Genomic DNA, 15,002 nt, shown 5'->3' on the forward strand with positions numbered 1-15,002 from the left:
TGGTGGAGTTGACGGTTGAGTTGGGGGCAAGAAGGAAGTCCGGGATAAGTCAGAAGTTCCCAACCTGGGTGACTGGGTGACTGGGATATTGGCTGGTGGTATTGATAGAAACACGAACGGTAAAAGGAAGAGTGGATTTGCAATGCTGATGGCAAGTGTACAGAGTGTCATAGATGGTGGGAGGAGAGGGTTTGAGAAGTACTACAATCTGAAAGTAGCGACTTTCAAACTATGTACTTTTAATCTTGCGTGTGTGTTGAGGCATAATATACATACGGTAGATTTCTCGTCTCTTAGTACACAGTTGTATGGATTTTTACAAGTGCACACGTTCATGGAACCGGTACCACAGTCAAAAGAAGGGCAGTTCTGTCACCCTAAAAATTCCCCCATGCTCCTTGGTAGTCAGTCCCTTTCCTCCCCACCTTCTCCTGACAACCACTGATCTATTTTATGTCCTTCTAGTTAAAGCTGTGTTTTCAGGCATCTCAGGGACCTTTACCAGTCGCATCTAATGAGCAAGAGGGCTGAACACCAAGCCCCCAGCCTTCCTCCTCACTTCACTGAGACAAGTTTTACCTATTTTCTGTTTTATGTCTTGGCATTTTACTGAACATTTGGGGTGAGTGGAAGAATTATATAGGTAAATATTCGAAAACTAGTATCCTGCAGGTTGCGGACGCACCTCTGAGCCATGGTTCTCTCGTACCCGGATGGTTGCAGTAGCCTGCGAGGATGTGTCTCTGCTCTGACCTTTGCCCCCTACAGTCTGTTCTCAACGTAGCAGTCACCATGATCTTCTACACTATTCACTATGTCATGTCATTCTTCCCAAAACCTTGTAATGGCTCCCCCTTTCCTAAGAATACTAACACAAGTCCTGGAACGTGACCTTGAAGTCACTTCCCTGCATTCCCTGAGTGCCCTGTTAATTTTCCGACCTTCTCTCTCTCTCACTCTGTCTGTGATGATTGGTTGGTTGGTTACACTGGCCTTCTATGTGTTCCTCAGACAGGTTAGCCATGGGCTTGCTGTAGGACTTTTGCCTTACCTTGTGTGTTTGTGTGTTTTCAATCGAGGTAAAATTCACATAACGTAAAACTAAAACCTTCAAAGCTTAACGCAGTGGTATTTAGTGTAGTCACAGTGTGCAAACCATCACCTCTAGCTAGTTCCAGAACATTTTCATCCCCCTCCAGTGAGACCCTGTGTGCATCAAACTCTCACTTCCCATTTCTCCCTCCCTTCTTCCCTTCCCCTCTCTCTTCCCCTCCCCTGACAACCACTAATTTGCTTTCTGTCTGTATGGATTACCTACTCTGGATATATCATATAAATAGAATCATATAGTATGCGACCTTTGTGTCTGGCTTCTTTCTCTTTCATGTAAATGTTTTCACAGTTCATCTACATTCTAGCGTGCATCTGTATGCCATTCCTTTTTATGGCTGAATATTCCATTGTAGATATATTTCATTCATTCATTCATTCATTCATTGAACGTGTGGGTTCTTTCCACCTTTTGGCTAATTGTGAAAGTGCTGTCATGCACATTCGTGTGCAGTGTTTGTTTGAATACATGGTTTCGATTCTTTTGGGTATATACGTAGGATTGGAATTGCTGGGTCAAAGGGTAATTCTGTGTTTGACTTTTTGGAGGAATGACCTGTTTTCTATAATAACTGAACTGTTTTATATTCCCATCAGCACTTACCTGGGTTTTTCCTTTTTTTTTTTTTTTTTTTTTTTTAAGAGAGAGAAAGAGCATGAGAGAGAGAGAGTGAGAGAGTCATAAGCAGGGTCCATGCTTAGCACAGAGTCTGACACAGGGCTCGATCCCATGACCCTGGGATCATGACTCAAGCCAAAATGGAGTCAAATGCTGAGCCCACCGAGTAGGTGCTGCCTTATCTGGGTGTTTGTATCTTCGTTGCATTCAGGTCTTCATTCAGGCTTCACCTTCTCAGCGAGGTCTACCCTGACAACCCGATTTATATTTAGTCCTGTAATGTGCTCCCGTCCCTGCCCTCACCCCAGTGTCCTCCCCCGTCCCCTACTTGTGTCTGTTTCTCTAACGTGGTCTCTTTTTAGGCACAAGCGTAACGTTTCATTATACTTACTACCTCTTCCACCTAGAAACTCTTAGTCATCCCCAGATCATAGAACCTGCTCATGTCAACAGTCCCATCACACACCTGTCATTGCACGGGTATACGTAGTTAAAGCAAAAGTAAATTTCACATCCATTGCAACTTGGCCACGGTGGTTGAGCGCCCTGCTTTACCATCCGCCGCATGATGAGGTTGCAAGTTCATGATTTGCGGTTAATTTTGTCGATTGGATTTCCTTCAGAGACTTCTCAAAGTTGTAGCAAATTAGACATACTTTTCATACTTTAGAAATGCTAATTGTATTTTTCAGCCGAGGATCAATAACCTACCTGGGTGGCTATACATTGAATTAGAGTAGCCTCCTAAAATGTGTTTTTGTTAAAAATGGTCAAGGAAGTCTCTTTTGCGTGTGACACGACCGGCATGTAAGAGCACGACTCACTTTAAACTGTTTCCCTAAGTTTCTCTTGAGTAAGGGAAAGAGCAAGAGAGTGCATTTTTAAGGAGATTTATTCACGGCTGACTCCAGAGAACCCCGAGACTACGTATAATCTCATAAAACATGAGTAGTTCAGGCTGGGGTGTGGGCTCACGCTTTCTGCTGTGTCCCCGCACCCACCTTCAGATGTGGTTGGAGTGGCAGCTGGAGTACTGGCTTTCACCTTCAGTTTCTAACCTCCTTTTAAACAGGTTTCCGGGCATGAGTGCTTTTGCCCTTAGAAGCTCAACGTTTGATCTGCTCATTTTCCTTCACATTTTTTCCCATAATACTTTCCTTTTTTAACTCAGGTTTGAGAAGCAATTGCGACCATTGTCCTTCCAGAAACATCCAGTGCTCTTTTTGGCAATTTGCTGAGACCGTGGATATTCTCAGTAGTGCAGTGATGTCCATGGATCCTTTGGCAGGAAAATACTGAACTATTTTGAGGCTCTGAGAGAAGAGAAAAAAGTTTTGGTTGCGGTGTTTGAGCGTTCTCTCTGTTAAATCCGGGTCTCAAAATAGGACTTGATAGTTAATGTACTTTATGAAACGGAAATGGAATCGATAGGAAAATTCCCCACATTTTGGAAACAAGAGAGCAGGGCCAAGGACTGATTAATGCCTCTCCAGCTGGAAATGCGGCCTAGGTTGTAGTCTCCTTCCTGGATAACAAGAGAGGGCCCTGGGCCTGCCCCTTCAAGGATTTTTGTTGACATAGTGACCCGGCTCCCCCTACCCTACTCGATGCAGTGAGTACTTAATCAGAAAAAGAAGAAACCTGTCTTTATCATTTTGTTTAAAGTTCATTTCATGTTGTATCTTTTTCATACTGTCTGAATATCAAAAAGAATTTTTTTTAAACCGTGGTGGAATGAGAAGTGGTAGCAGACAGAGTTAATGTTCTTTGTTCTTCTCATTCTCGTGGGTTCCTCATACTTTGGCCTTATAACCTGACTGTGCCCATTTTTGACTCTCCCGCTAGAAAGATCTCTGCAGACATAGATCGGTTGATAATCCTAGCCTTGGGGCACCTGGGTGGCTCAGTCGGTTAAGTGTCCGACCTCCGCTCAGGTCATGATAGATGTCGTGGTCTGTGAGTTTGAGCCCTGCGTCAGGCTCTTTGCTGACAGCTCAGAGCCTAGAGCCTGCTTCAGATGCTGTCTCTCTCTCTCTCTCTCTCTCTCTCTCTGCCCCTCCCCCACTCATGCCCTGTCTCAAAAATGAATAAACATTAAAAAAAAATTAAAAAAAAAAAAAAGATAATCCTCAGAGCCCTTTCGTAGTAGCTTGTGTATAGTAGGCCCGCACTAAGACTGGGATTACAGAAAATACCAGAGGCCCTGGGGACGAGCTGTATTCAGAGAGGCTCATCGCTTCCCTATCACAAAGCCCTTGAGAAAATTAATTCCTCTAATACAGCAAAATCTCCTTAACACACTCCCAGTTATCATGATTCTGGGGCAATTCTGTGGACACTTGCCTGCCTGGTTGTTTGTCGTCGTCTTTGGTCTGTGGGACCCACGCTGACGTTTCAGGTGTTTGGGTTTGGATGAGATGAGCTACAGGAAATGTGAAATGCGATGCACGCTGACTGTTGTTCTTGAGCGATCTTCCTTTAACAGAAGCAGGCCTTGGGAAGATTTGTTGCAAGATAGCCTTGTACTAATGGGGAAAAACAGAAATGACTATGAAAACCCGATGTTTTGTCTGGGCCTCTCTTCAGAAACAAGGCTTCGGTGTTGGCACATACCTTCTTTCTCTTGTTCACCCACCCTGATGAAAGGGCGCCGGTCTAGCGGTGTGCCCGGTTGCCCCGTGCACTTGTCCGTTTGCACCTCTTGCTGTCGTGGTTTCTACGCGTGATGTTTCCGTCGCCCCTTTCAGGTCATTACTTCCGAAACTGTCCTATTGGAAATCCGGGATGTGAGCAATATTTATTTTCATTGAAAATGGTTGGGGGGGGGGGGGATTGGCTAGACGATACCTGGTTTCCTGACACTGGCAAGAGGCTTCGCAGGGTTTCCCCCTAACTTTCAGGGACACGTTTGTATTACGCACGCGTCCTGACTTGTTACTGTTGTAGAATTCTCCTTGCTTTAATTTAGAAAATTCCAGGCTGCTTTTATTTTGTCTTTACAGGGCTCGAAACCCTTCTCCTTTGAAAGCAGCCAAAAGATCTTATTTGTGGTTCTGATCCTAGACTCATTCGGTTTGTTTTTAGGATCTAAATCATTTAAATAAGGGGAAGGGAAGAATTTCATTCTGCTTTCATACTGCATAGTCTAACTTACGTGGCGGTGTGTTTTTCCCCCGCAGGTTCACATCCAGCTTTCTGAGTGGCACCGTGCGATTTTCCTGCCACAGGCCTGGCTGGCGTATATGAGTCGAGCCTACCATGCCATTTTACAGGTAAGGGGACCGTAGGATCCTTTGCCATAGCGAGTGTCTCCTTTGTATCTCACATTTCACTGCCAACACGTATTTAATATAAAAGCCCTTAGGACAACGCAGTGCTTATTTCTGCTCGTAAAAGAATGTGAGTTATGTACATAATGGCACTCAGTTTTTTCAAATGTTGACTTTGAGAGAGGGAGACAGAAAGCAAGTTGGGGAGAGGGAGAGAGAGAGAATCCCAAGCAGACCCCACACTCAGCACGGAGCCCGACGGGGGCTCCATCTCACGAACCGTGAGCTCATGGTCCGAGCCGAAGTCAAGAGTCACACACACTTCACCGACTGAGCCCCTCGGGCCCCCAGCTGCATGTCAGGCTTAAATATTGATGTCTTCCCCCTGTGGCCTGTCCGGAGCTCCCTCTCGGGTGCTCCTCTCCTCCATCCTGCTGCTTTCGGAGATCTCCTAGATGGCCCAGGTGACCCCCGTGGCTGTCCCATAGCACCTTGACGTAAGCGTGTCCCAGACGGAGTTCATCGTCTCCCTTGTTCCTGTGCCTCCTCGGGCTGGCCTCGTTTACAACTCCAGCCTTATCTCTTAACCCTTCCCCTGAATTTTGAGTTTCAGCCTTGCTAAACCTCTTTGTTTCCCAAACCCAGCACGTCTACCCTAACCTCTTGACTTTTACACACTGTTCCTTCTGTAACAGGAACTGCCATTCCCTCAAGGCCCACCTGATTTCTACTTATTCTTTAGATCATTTTATCTAAGATGGCATCTATGAGGCCCACCCCTCCAAAACTGGATTACATGCCCCTCCACTGTGCTATCTTAGACCCCCCCCCTGCCCCTTTTAAAGATTTTATTTATTTCGGGGCGCCTGGGCGGCTCAGTCGGTTAAGTGTCCGACTTCAGCTCAGGTCACGATCTCACAGTCCGTGGGTTCGAGCCGCGCGTCGGGCTCTGTGCTGACAGCTCATAGCCTGGAACCTGCTTCGGATTCTGTGTCTCCCTCTCTCTCTCTGGCCCTCCCCCGCTTTATTTATTTATTAAAAATAAATAAATTTTATTTAAAAAATTTTTTTTTTAATGTTTATTTTTGATATAGAGAGAGAGACAGACAGAGCTTGAGCAGGGGAGGGGCAGAGAGAGAGAGGGAGACACAGAATCCGAAGCAGGCTCCAGGCTCTGAGCTGTCAGCCCAGAGCCTGACGCGGGGCTCGAACTCACAGACCGCGAGATCATGACCTGAGCTGAAGTCGGAAGCTCAACCGACTGAGCCACCCAGGCGCCCCCCCAAAAATTATTTTTTAAAGATGGAGGGGGGAAGAGTGGGAAGGAGATGGGGAAAGAATGATTAAGCATTTTAGCATGGGTGTTCTCAAATTGAAAATTTGCTGCAACATATTTTATTGAGTCTAAGATGTATAAAACAGTGATGCATCTTCGGAGGTTCTGATTCATCAGAACTGAGGAGGGGACCAGGAACCTGAACAAGCTGTCGGGTAATTTCAACATAGTTACTCTGTCAGCTACACTCTGAGCAGCAGTGTTTTAGATGGTTCCCCAAACTACACTGGAGTCCACATTTTATTATTATTTTTTTAATGTTTATTTATTTTTGAGACAGAGAGAGCGCATGAACAGGGGAGGGGCGAAGAGAGAGGAAGACACAGAATCGGAAGAAGGCTCCAGGCTCTGAGCCATCAGCCCAGAGCCGGACGTGGAGCTCAAACTCACGGACCGCGAGATCGTGACCTGAGCTGAAGTCGGACGCTTAACCGACTGAGCCACCCAGGCACCCCTGGAGTCCACATTTTAAAGATGTTCTTTTAGAAACACGATCTCCTTTGGCTCGGCTTCCACGCCTCTTTTGTCCTGGGTGGCATCTGGGCACTCAGTTTTGAGTAGGTGTGTGAGTGAAGGATTGTGTGTTACTCATACACACCCTGAAACCACTTATAGTTTTTATTCAAGAAGAGTGAGAGTGCAGGCCAGAGTAGGCACTTTTTCTCCCATCGCCTTTTCTCTATGCAATTTTGCAGTGTTTTCCTTCAGTAAACATTTGTGGCGCACCTTTGGCCAGGCTCTGTGTGGGGTGCGTGGGGTACCAAGGAGAATAAAGCGTTCCTTCCTATCAGTGAGCTCCCAGGCCAGTGTGGGAGACTGACATGTCCATCAGCAATGTTGGTACAACATCTCTGAGGCTTTAACAGAGGATGTGCAAAGTCCTATGGGCGCCCAGAGAAAGAAGGCAAGAATAACTCCTCCTCCCGCAGAATGAACTGAGAATTTTATTTAGCTCTCGGCATAAGGAAGGCTAAATCGAACAGGATTATGGTATAACTCATGCAGATGACTTACAGTTGATTTAAAAAAAGAAAACGGTTTTTTCTTATAATAAGAGCTACCATTTATTGAGTCACTAGTGTGTGTCCAACACTTAACGTATTATTTCAATGAATCTTTACAGAAACCCTTTGAAGTGGGTGTTGTTAACCCCATGTATGATGGGATTACAGGTGAAAAAGCAGGGTTAGCTAGGAAAGCAAGGCAGTGGTACAAACCCCAATAGGCAGAAACCACTGGGCCCCTGAGAAGGAACTGAAACTTACACCAGGATTTGTCTGTGACCCCTGAGCCTCAGCCTTTTCCACTGCAGCATGCATTTTCCCTGGCACTGTCATTCGTTGCAACAACAAATAATGCAAATCGGTGTAATATTTTGAAGGATAGGGCTATGCATGAAAAGCCAGCTGAGTATTTTCAGGGATGCACGTCAGTTATCCTGCCTTTCTCCTGTGGTGGGTGATAGCGTGCCTCTCTGCTTATTTATCATTTAAAATCCTTCTACTTTAGGGGTGCCTGGGTGGCTCAGTCGGTTAAGTGTCCGACCTCAGCTCAGGTCATGATCTCGCAGTTTATGAGTTCGAGCCCCGCGTCGGGCTCTGTGCTGACAGCCTGGAGCCTGCTTCGGATTCTGTGTCTCCTCTCTCTGCCCCTCCCCTGCTCATGCTCTGTCTCTCTCTCTCTCTGTCTTTCAATAACAAATAAACGTTAAAACAGTTTGTTTTTTTTTTTTAATTAAAAAAAAAAAAAAAAGATCCTTCTACTTTGCATTTCTGGTTAGGTCCAGTTCCACTGAGAACAGGTGACCAAAGAAATGAAACTGAAAGTATAGGCTTTAAGATTTTCAGTATGATTTGAAGGTACAGGGAAGCTTTTTAGGCAACATGCACACGGATGCATATTAAGTGTTTGAGTTTTTTGAAACAGGCCCCCACACTTCAACACAATCTATGGTATCTTAGAATTAGAGCAACCGTGCCAGACTCCCAGTCTATATCAAGAATTTCTGCCCTGGAGGATACTTCTTCTGTACAAGAGTTACAGTTACTTCCATCTGGTGCTCAACATATTTTGTAGCATTAAACCAGAGGATCATTTAGAGGAGGCACATGTTTTACTCAGTTAAGCCTAAGAGATATGCCGGAAGATACATTCTACCTTATTTCCTGGGGGTTTGATTGTGATGGGGGTAAGTTTGAGATTTGGACACCACAGGTAGCTTCTGCCTGGGCATCGACGTCCAGCCTCGTCTAATTTTTTTCCACGAGAACGTCGGATTTTGCATTTTAAGCGTATCAGTATGGTCCACACGACATCACTATGGTCGGGAAACATAGGTAGACACAAGCGATTGACAATTCAGAGTCCATTTTGGGAAGGAGGCCTCTATAGCCATCTTTCCCTTGATGCCCTGTGGGACGCTGAGTTGGTTAAGGTCTCCAGCCTTTGTATAAAGGGCTCTTGTGAATATGACCTCAGACTAGAGAGAGGAATTCTAAAGCAGGCCGACTGCAGACTTTTGCTTCCTGAGTTGGTCAGCTAACTGTGAAATAATCGAAAATCAAAACCAGGGTCAGGAATGGTGACCCGGGTAGATTTCTCTCTGACCGTGGGTAAGAGATGTTTGTTTCTAATGTGTAGGTTTGGAGCTAGGTGAAATTACTCACTGTAATCAGCAAGCTCTTGGTTACATAGGCTGAAGATTAACAAAAACGCAAGAAGGATCGATAAATAATCGGCATCTACAGGCAATCCCGAAATCTCAATTCAGGTGATCATTTCAGTGTCTTCTCCCCCAGTGAGTGGTTTTGCCCGTTAACCACAGAAGCAGAGGTGACAGAGAGGCTCTCTCACCTCTGCACCTCAGTGACCGACAGAGACTTAGGGGGCAAAGTGCTTCTGAATAAACAGCCTAACATGGACTGGGTGGACAGGGTGAGAAGGACCTTCCAGAAGAGGGGGTTGAGAGAAGCAAGAGATTTTGGAAGAAGAAATACGAAGTTTACTTAGTTATAGTCGATGGTGTAGTGGGTTATGGCTACGGAGATAGAGAAAAGCAGGTCTTTTCAATAGGCTGTGCAGATACTGCAAAGCTCTTTTGTTTTTTAGTTTATTTCTAAGCAGATTTTAGCCTTTTCCTTCCCTACTGCTTATCTTTTTTGGAAAAGCACTGTGGCCAGTAAATGTTCCTAGGAGTAAAGAGGCTAATTTAAGAAGCATAACTAGCAGAGACAGGCAATAAATACGATTTTCTATTTTGCCTATCCCCCTGGGAGGCCAATATCAATATTGTGCTAAGTACAAGGACCCCTGAGACTGACAAACAGTCCTTGCCTTCAGTGAGCTCACGCACTGGTGGTAACAGAGTTTATATATATTCATGAAAGATCATTTCATAAGACGATGATAAAGGGAGGTGGGATTTTTTTGGTTGTTGTTAACAACAAACCTGGTAATGGTAGTTACTCGAAAGAGACACTTCTGCACGTTATTTAACATGCTCTAATGTCACGAGATAGTTGTTAGGTACATTTTACAAATGCGGAAATTGAAGTTTAGAGAGGTGAAGTTACTTGCCCGAATGTATACAGCAAGCAGTTAGACATGGCTTTAGAACAAGGCATTCTGATTCCAGAGCCTACCTCCTTTACTCGTCAAGCTGTATTGCTTCTCCCTCTAGGGTATATATGGATATACACTTTTCTTCTGTGAAACATACCTTAGAACTCTAAAATCAGTAAAAAAAAAAAAAGACAGCCAATAAAAAAATGGGCCCAATAGGAAATCTAAAAGTCAACGAACGTGTGCAAAGGTTTTCACATCTCCTTGGTAAACGGTGAAGTGAAGATTAAAACCACAATGAACACCGTTTCACACCTGCCCGAACGGGAACAATTCAGAGCCTGACAATTCCAGTTGTTGGTGAGAATGTGGAGTAGCTACAACTTTTATTGGCTGCTAGTGAGAACGCAGGCTGTACGACCACTTTTGAAAATGGCGTGGGAGCTATCACTCAGTAACACGAAGCACAGGAAGTTCTCATCCAATGTAGGGCTCATCAATAAGCCAGTATTTTCAGTATATTTAAATAATGTAATTGTTGATAGACTAGAGGGGAATGAAGCTGATCAAAATGATCCTGAGTGTAAAAGAAAATAGAATAATAACTATCTGGAGGTCTTGGTCTTAAAGGGGTAAGAGTAGCTACATTTTTATTATGTGTAGAAGCTGAACATACCAATTTTTATAAGTTCAAGAAATAATGCAACGTGCAGATGTTTAAGAATAGCTTTGGTTATAGATTACCTGAATCTTTAAAAAAAATTATTTGTTTAACGTTTTTATTTATTTTTGAGAGACAGAGACAGAGCACGAACAGGGGAGGGGCAGAGAGAGGAGGGAGACACAGAATCCGAAGCAGCCTCCAGGCTCTGCATGGTCAGCACAGAGCCCGATGTGGGGTTCGAGCCCACGGACTGTGAGATCATGACCTGAGACGAAGTTGGACAGTTAACCAACTGAGCTACCCAGGTGCCCCTGTAGATTACCTCTTACGTGTCATGTGATTACCCTCCTTTTCTACCATTCTGTTACAATACTGGTGCTCAGACCCCAGTCTTGGTACAGTGTCAGTTCAAATTATCCGCTGAGGACACAGATCATTATGAGAAAGGGGATTTCTTTTTTTTTTTTTTTTTAACCAGACCTTTGGAATTCAAATCTGCTTTTAATAGATCTTCCCAAATGAAGTGCTGTGCACTAAATTTCCCAAACCCACAGCTTCTCCAGGATAAACTTCTTTGGTGAGCACTGAAATACCAAAGCAGTGATAGAATCCTCTCTCCTCACACATCCTTGTTTATAATCTAACGTTTTATTAGGAACGTCAAAGGCCAACTGAGAAAGGCTACGTGTGTTCTCAGTGTCTTACAAAGAAATTTCAGGGTCATTTTGGCCACGGGGTCTGCATGCTGATTGATGCTGTGTGTCCTGCAGGGAAGAATAGGAGAACTGGATTTGCAGTTGAAACATGGGAAGGAAGGACCCGAGGAGGTGCAGTACAAAAAAGGCACAGCCTGGCTCTGGTAAGGGGATGCTGTTCTGCTGGGAATGAGTGCTCGCCATGCGGAATGAACGATGAGGGAGAACGTGGCCGCTTTAAAGGCGTGTGCAAAGAATTGTCACTTACCTACCTGCCCGAAGGGGGAGAGGCCAAAAATCTGATAGGTGGATTTTCCACCCTCTCCCTGGCTATCACAAGTAGAGTTTTATTCATAAATCTTAATTATTCTTTAAATTGTTTTCTACAGCAGCGTGGAAATGGTTTGCTTTTCCCTTCACCGCCCCCCCCCATAACTGATTATTTTATATACTTTCAAGTGAAAGATTCTGTTTTCCCCACTCAATCCATTGTCTTCCTAACTCACATTTAGTCGAGGAATACCCCTCTGCTCCCATGCTCCCTCCCTCTCCCCAAGACATCTTCATTATTAGGAGCAACTTTACCACATCAGGGCTTTAATTTCTTTGGCAGACGTCCCCTGGTGAATTCCCACTGTATTATCTAGAAATGTGTAAGTGCTGGAACATTAAAAGCAATTTAAATTGTTACATGGGTTAGGAAGAAAACCTTGTCAGATTAATGTGGCAGCAGCCTAAATCTAGGTAAAGTGCCCAGAATCTAAATTGCTTTACCTGCAGCCACAGGTTTCTTTAATCTAAAAATCTATTCAAAGCTTGCTTGAGTTTAGATTTATTTACTGATAATTGGCGTATGTAGAAAAGCAGGAGCTCCGTGTGCATGTGTGTATATTTACATAATTCTATTCTAAGTGACATTTTCTAGATTTATTTTAAAAATAGCAACACAGCTTAAAACATTATGACATTGAATTTAAAATTAGAGGTTAAGACTTTGGATTTCACTTCCTCTTTGTGACGATCTTTTGCATAAAGTTTGACTTTCATCTTCTAAAAATGATAATTTGGTGAATGTATAGTCGCATATTGACTATATTCTCCAAAATAGATAGAGACAGAAGGAAGAATGTGATAGATGAATGTCAAGGATAGCTCCAAGATTTTGACCGTGAATAACGAAAAGTATGGACTTCCCCTTTACTAAGATGCAGACGACGATAGAAAAGCAGGTCTGCGTAGGGGAAGAATCAGGTTTGGAACTTGCTAAGCCTCAGATACATAATTAAACCTCCACTTTGGAGATAATCAGGTATGTTGTTGACGATATGAATCTAGAGTTAGGGGGTGAGATCAGGGCTAGAAATAGAAATTTGGGAATGATCAGCATATCAGCTGCATTTAAAATCCTGATTGCTGGATAAGATCACCTAAGGAATGAGTAGCGATAGAGAAAAGGTCAGAGGGAAGAGCTTCAGAACACTTCAACATTTAGACGTGAGGTAGATGAAGAGGGAACCGACAAAGCACACGAAAAATTAGTGATTGGTGATGGAGGAAGAAAACCAAGAGAGAATGGAATCTTGAACACCGAGGGAATAAAATATTTCAAGAAAGGAGCAGTCAGTTGTGTCAGAGGGTGCTGGGAGGCTGCAAAAGGTGGAGACTGAGAACTAGGAGAGACTTGGCCTCCTGAAAGTCGTTGACGGCCATGACAGGGGCTGTTTTGGTGGAGCTGTGGGGACAAAAGCCAGATTGTAGAGGGGTCTAGAGAGAGTGGAAGGAGATGAACTATTAAATAAGTTCTGATGCATGAGAAGGAATGAAATGAGGCAATTGCTGGAGAGCTTTTTCTTCTTTGAAGATGGTAGATATACTTGGCTCTTAAGATTGAGTCATTCTCAGGGCTGAATAACTAAGATTTTTAAGTATTTTTGGTGACAGTAAGAGTGCCGATATAATTTATATTTGTGGAAATTTTATCGTATTTATAAAAATTTTGAGTTTATGAAACTATATAGTGAAATTATCTGTGGTTGCTTCTTCAAAATGTAAATATTGGCGGTCACTGGGTGTTCTTTTCTATATCTCAGGGCTTTTATATTAAAAAAAATTTTTCTGAATATTTGGATTGAGTATACAATCTTCAGATCCACAAGTGGAATCATTTTCTTTCAACTTTGGAGTGATTTTATAACCAACATTTAAAATTTTATTTTACATACGTACATAGCAACTATGCCCTTATCTACAACTTGGAAATAGTAAATTGCTGTTTTAGTGAGCTCTTCTGCGTAAAAAGAGAGAATATCTTAATCAGTTTGGGCTGCTGTAACTAAAATACATAGACTGGATGGCTGACTTAAACGGCAGAAACTTACTTCTCACACTTCTAGAGGCTGAGAAATCGAGATCAGAGGTCTTGTGCCAGTGAGGGCCTGCTTTCTTGTTTGCGGGCAGTCCCCTTCTCCTTGTGTCTTCACATGTTGGGAAGCAGAGAGAGAAAGCAAGCATTCTGTGTCTCTTCTTACGGGCACTAACCCATGCATGAGGGGTCCACCCTCAGGACCTCCCAAAGGCCTCATCTAAGAATATAATATAAAGAATGTTAGTAGAGCCACCATTCAGTTTAAGAGATGACATCATCACAACACTGTGTGTCTACAGGCACCTTCTTCCCCGCCTCGGATAAGTGACCTAAGGAATAGGCAGAGGAAACTTTGAAATAAAGTTCATATTATAGTGTTTTCACCTTACACTACAATTCCACACATACAGTTTTAGGACCTGGGGTCATTGCCAGAGGGTCTTATTAACTGATGGATAAGCAAAAAGATTGGGCTCTTATTCTAACATAAACTCTTGCACCTATTTCCAATCTTTACTGCAGGGTCCGAGACATGTTGACTGATGAGATCACCAAGACGGCTGTGAAGTAAGATCCATTCATTCTCTTACCCAAAATTTTCTATGAACGTTTTATTTTTTCCTGGCGGGTGCATACAGTTTCTCCCTTTAGAGTATGTCCTAACTTTAAGAACGTTAAAGGACTCTTCAATTATTAAAAAAAAAAGAAAGAAAGAAAAAATCAATTGTCATCCTCTCTCATGTTAAGTTAATTCTTAAGTTAATGTCTTTTTGTGAGAATACGGAGGAATCAATACAAACATGACTTCCACATCAAGAATCGCTGGGGTCGTGCCCTTGTCGTACACCTAACAAAATGCCCTGTGCTTTGACTTAGATTTAAAGGATTCTCATTTAGTTTGGGGTGGGGAAGGGGGGGGGGTGTTGTGGTTTGAAAGAGAATTCCTTGCTAATGTGAATTATGTAGGTTCTACAAATAGGTTATTAAATCTCAATTGTGAGCCAGGAAATAAATCACAGTAGTACTTCCTTTCATTCTCTTTGTGTTATGGGGTCCAGGATATCTAAAAATTGAATTTTTAAATGATTTTATTTATCTTTGAGAGAGAGCGCGCAAGCAAGGGAAGGGCAAAGAGAGGGGGACAGAGGATCAGAAGCCGGCTGTGATGCGGGGCTCGAACTCACGAACTGTGAGACCAGGACCTGAGCCTAAGCCGGATGCGCAACTGACTGAACCACCCGGGCTCTCCTAAAAACCGAATTTTTAAATGCTAAAAATGAATGTGATGACCCATTAAAAAGGCAGTTTCAATCATATCCTTATGGTTGTTTTAACAAAAATAACGAGTATTACTACTTTGAGGCTTTTTATTTATCTTAAGCC

General features: G+C 43.4%; 1 protein-coding gene across 4 annotated transcripts in view; it reads left to right on the forward strand.

The window, feature by feature from the left end:
- Positions 1-15,002, forward strand: part of FOCAD (focadhesin) — a 322,952-nt gene that overhangs the window by 231,925 nt on the left and 76,025 nt on the right. For all 4 annotated transcript variants that reach the window (XM_042914239.1, XM_042914240.1, XM_042914241.1 and 1 more), the window contains 3 exons: positions 4,909-5,001; positions 11,330-11,418; positions 14,142-14,186. In XM_042914239.1, the coding sequence (XP_042770173.1) occupies positions 4,909-5,001; positions 11,330-11,418; positions 14,142-14,186 (227 nt within the window). The remainder of the gene's footprint in view (positions 1-4,908; positions 5,002-11,329; positions 11,419-14,141; positions 14,187-15,002) is intronic.

Source organism: Panthera leo, chromosome D4 (genome assembly GCF_018350215.1).
Source record: "Panthera leo isolate Ple1 chromosome D4, P.leo_Ple1_pat1.1, whole genome shotgun sequence".
Classification (NCBI taxonomy): Eukaryota; Metazoa; Chordata; class Mammalia; order Carnivora; family Felidae; genus Panthera; species Panthera leo.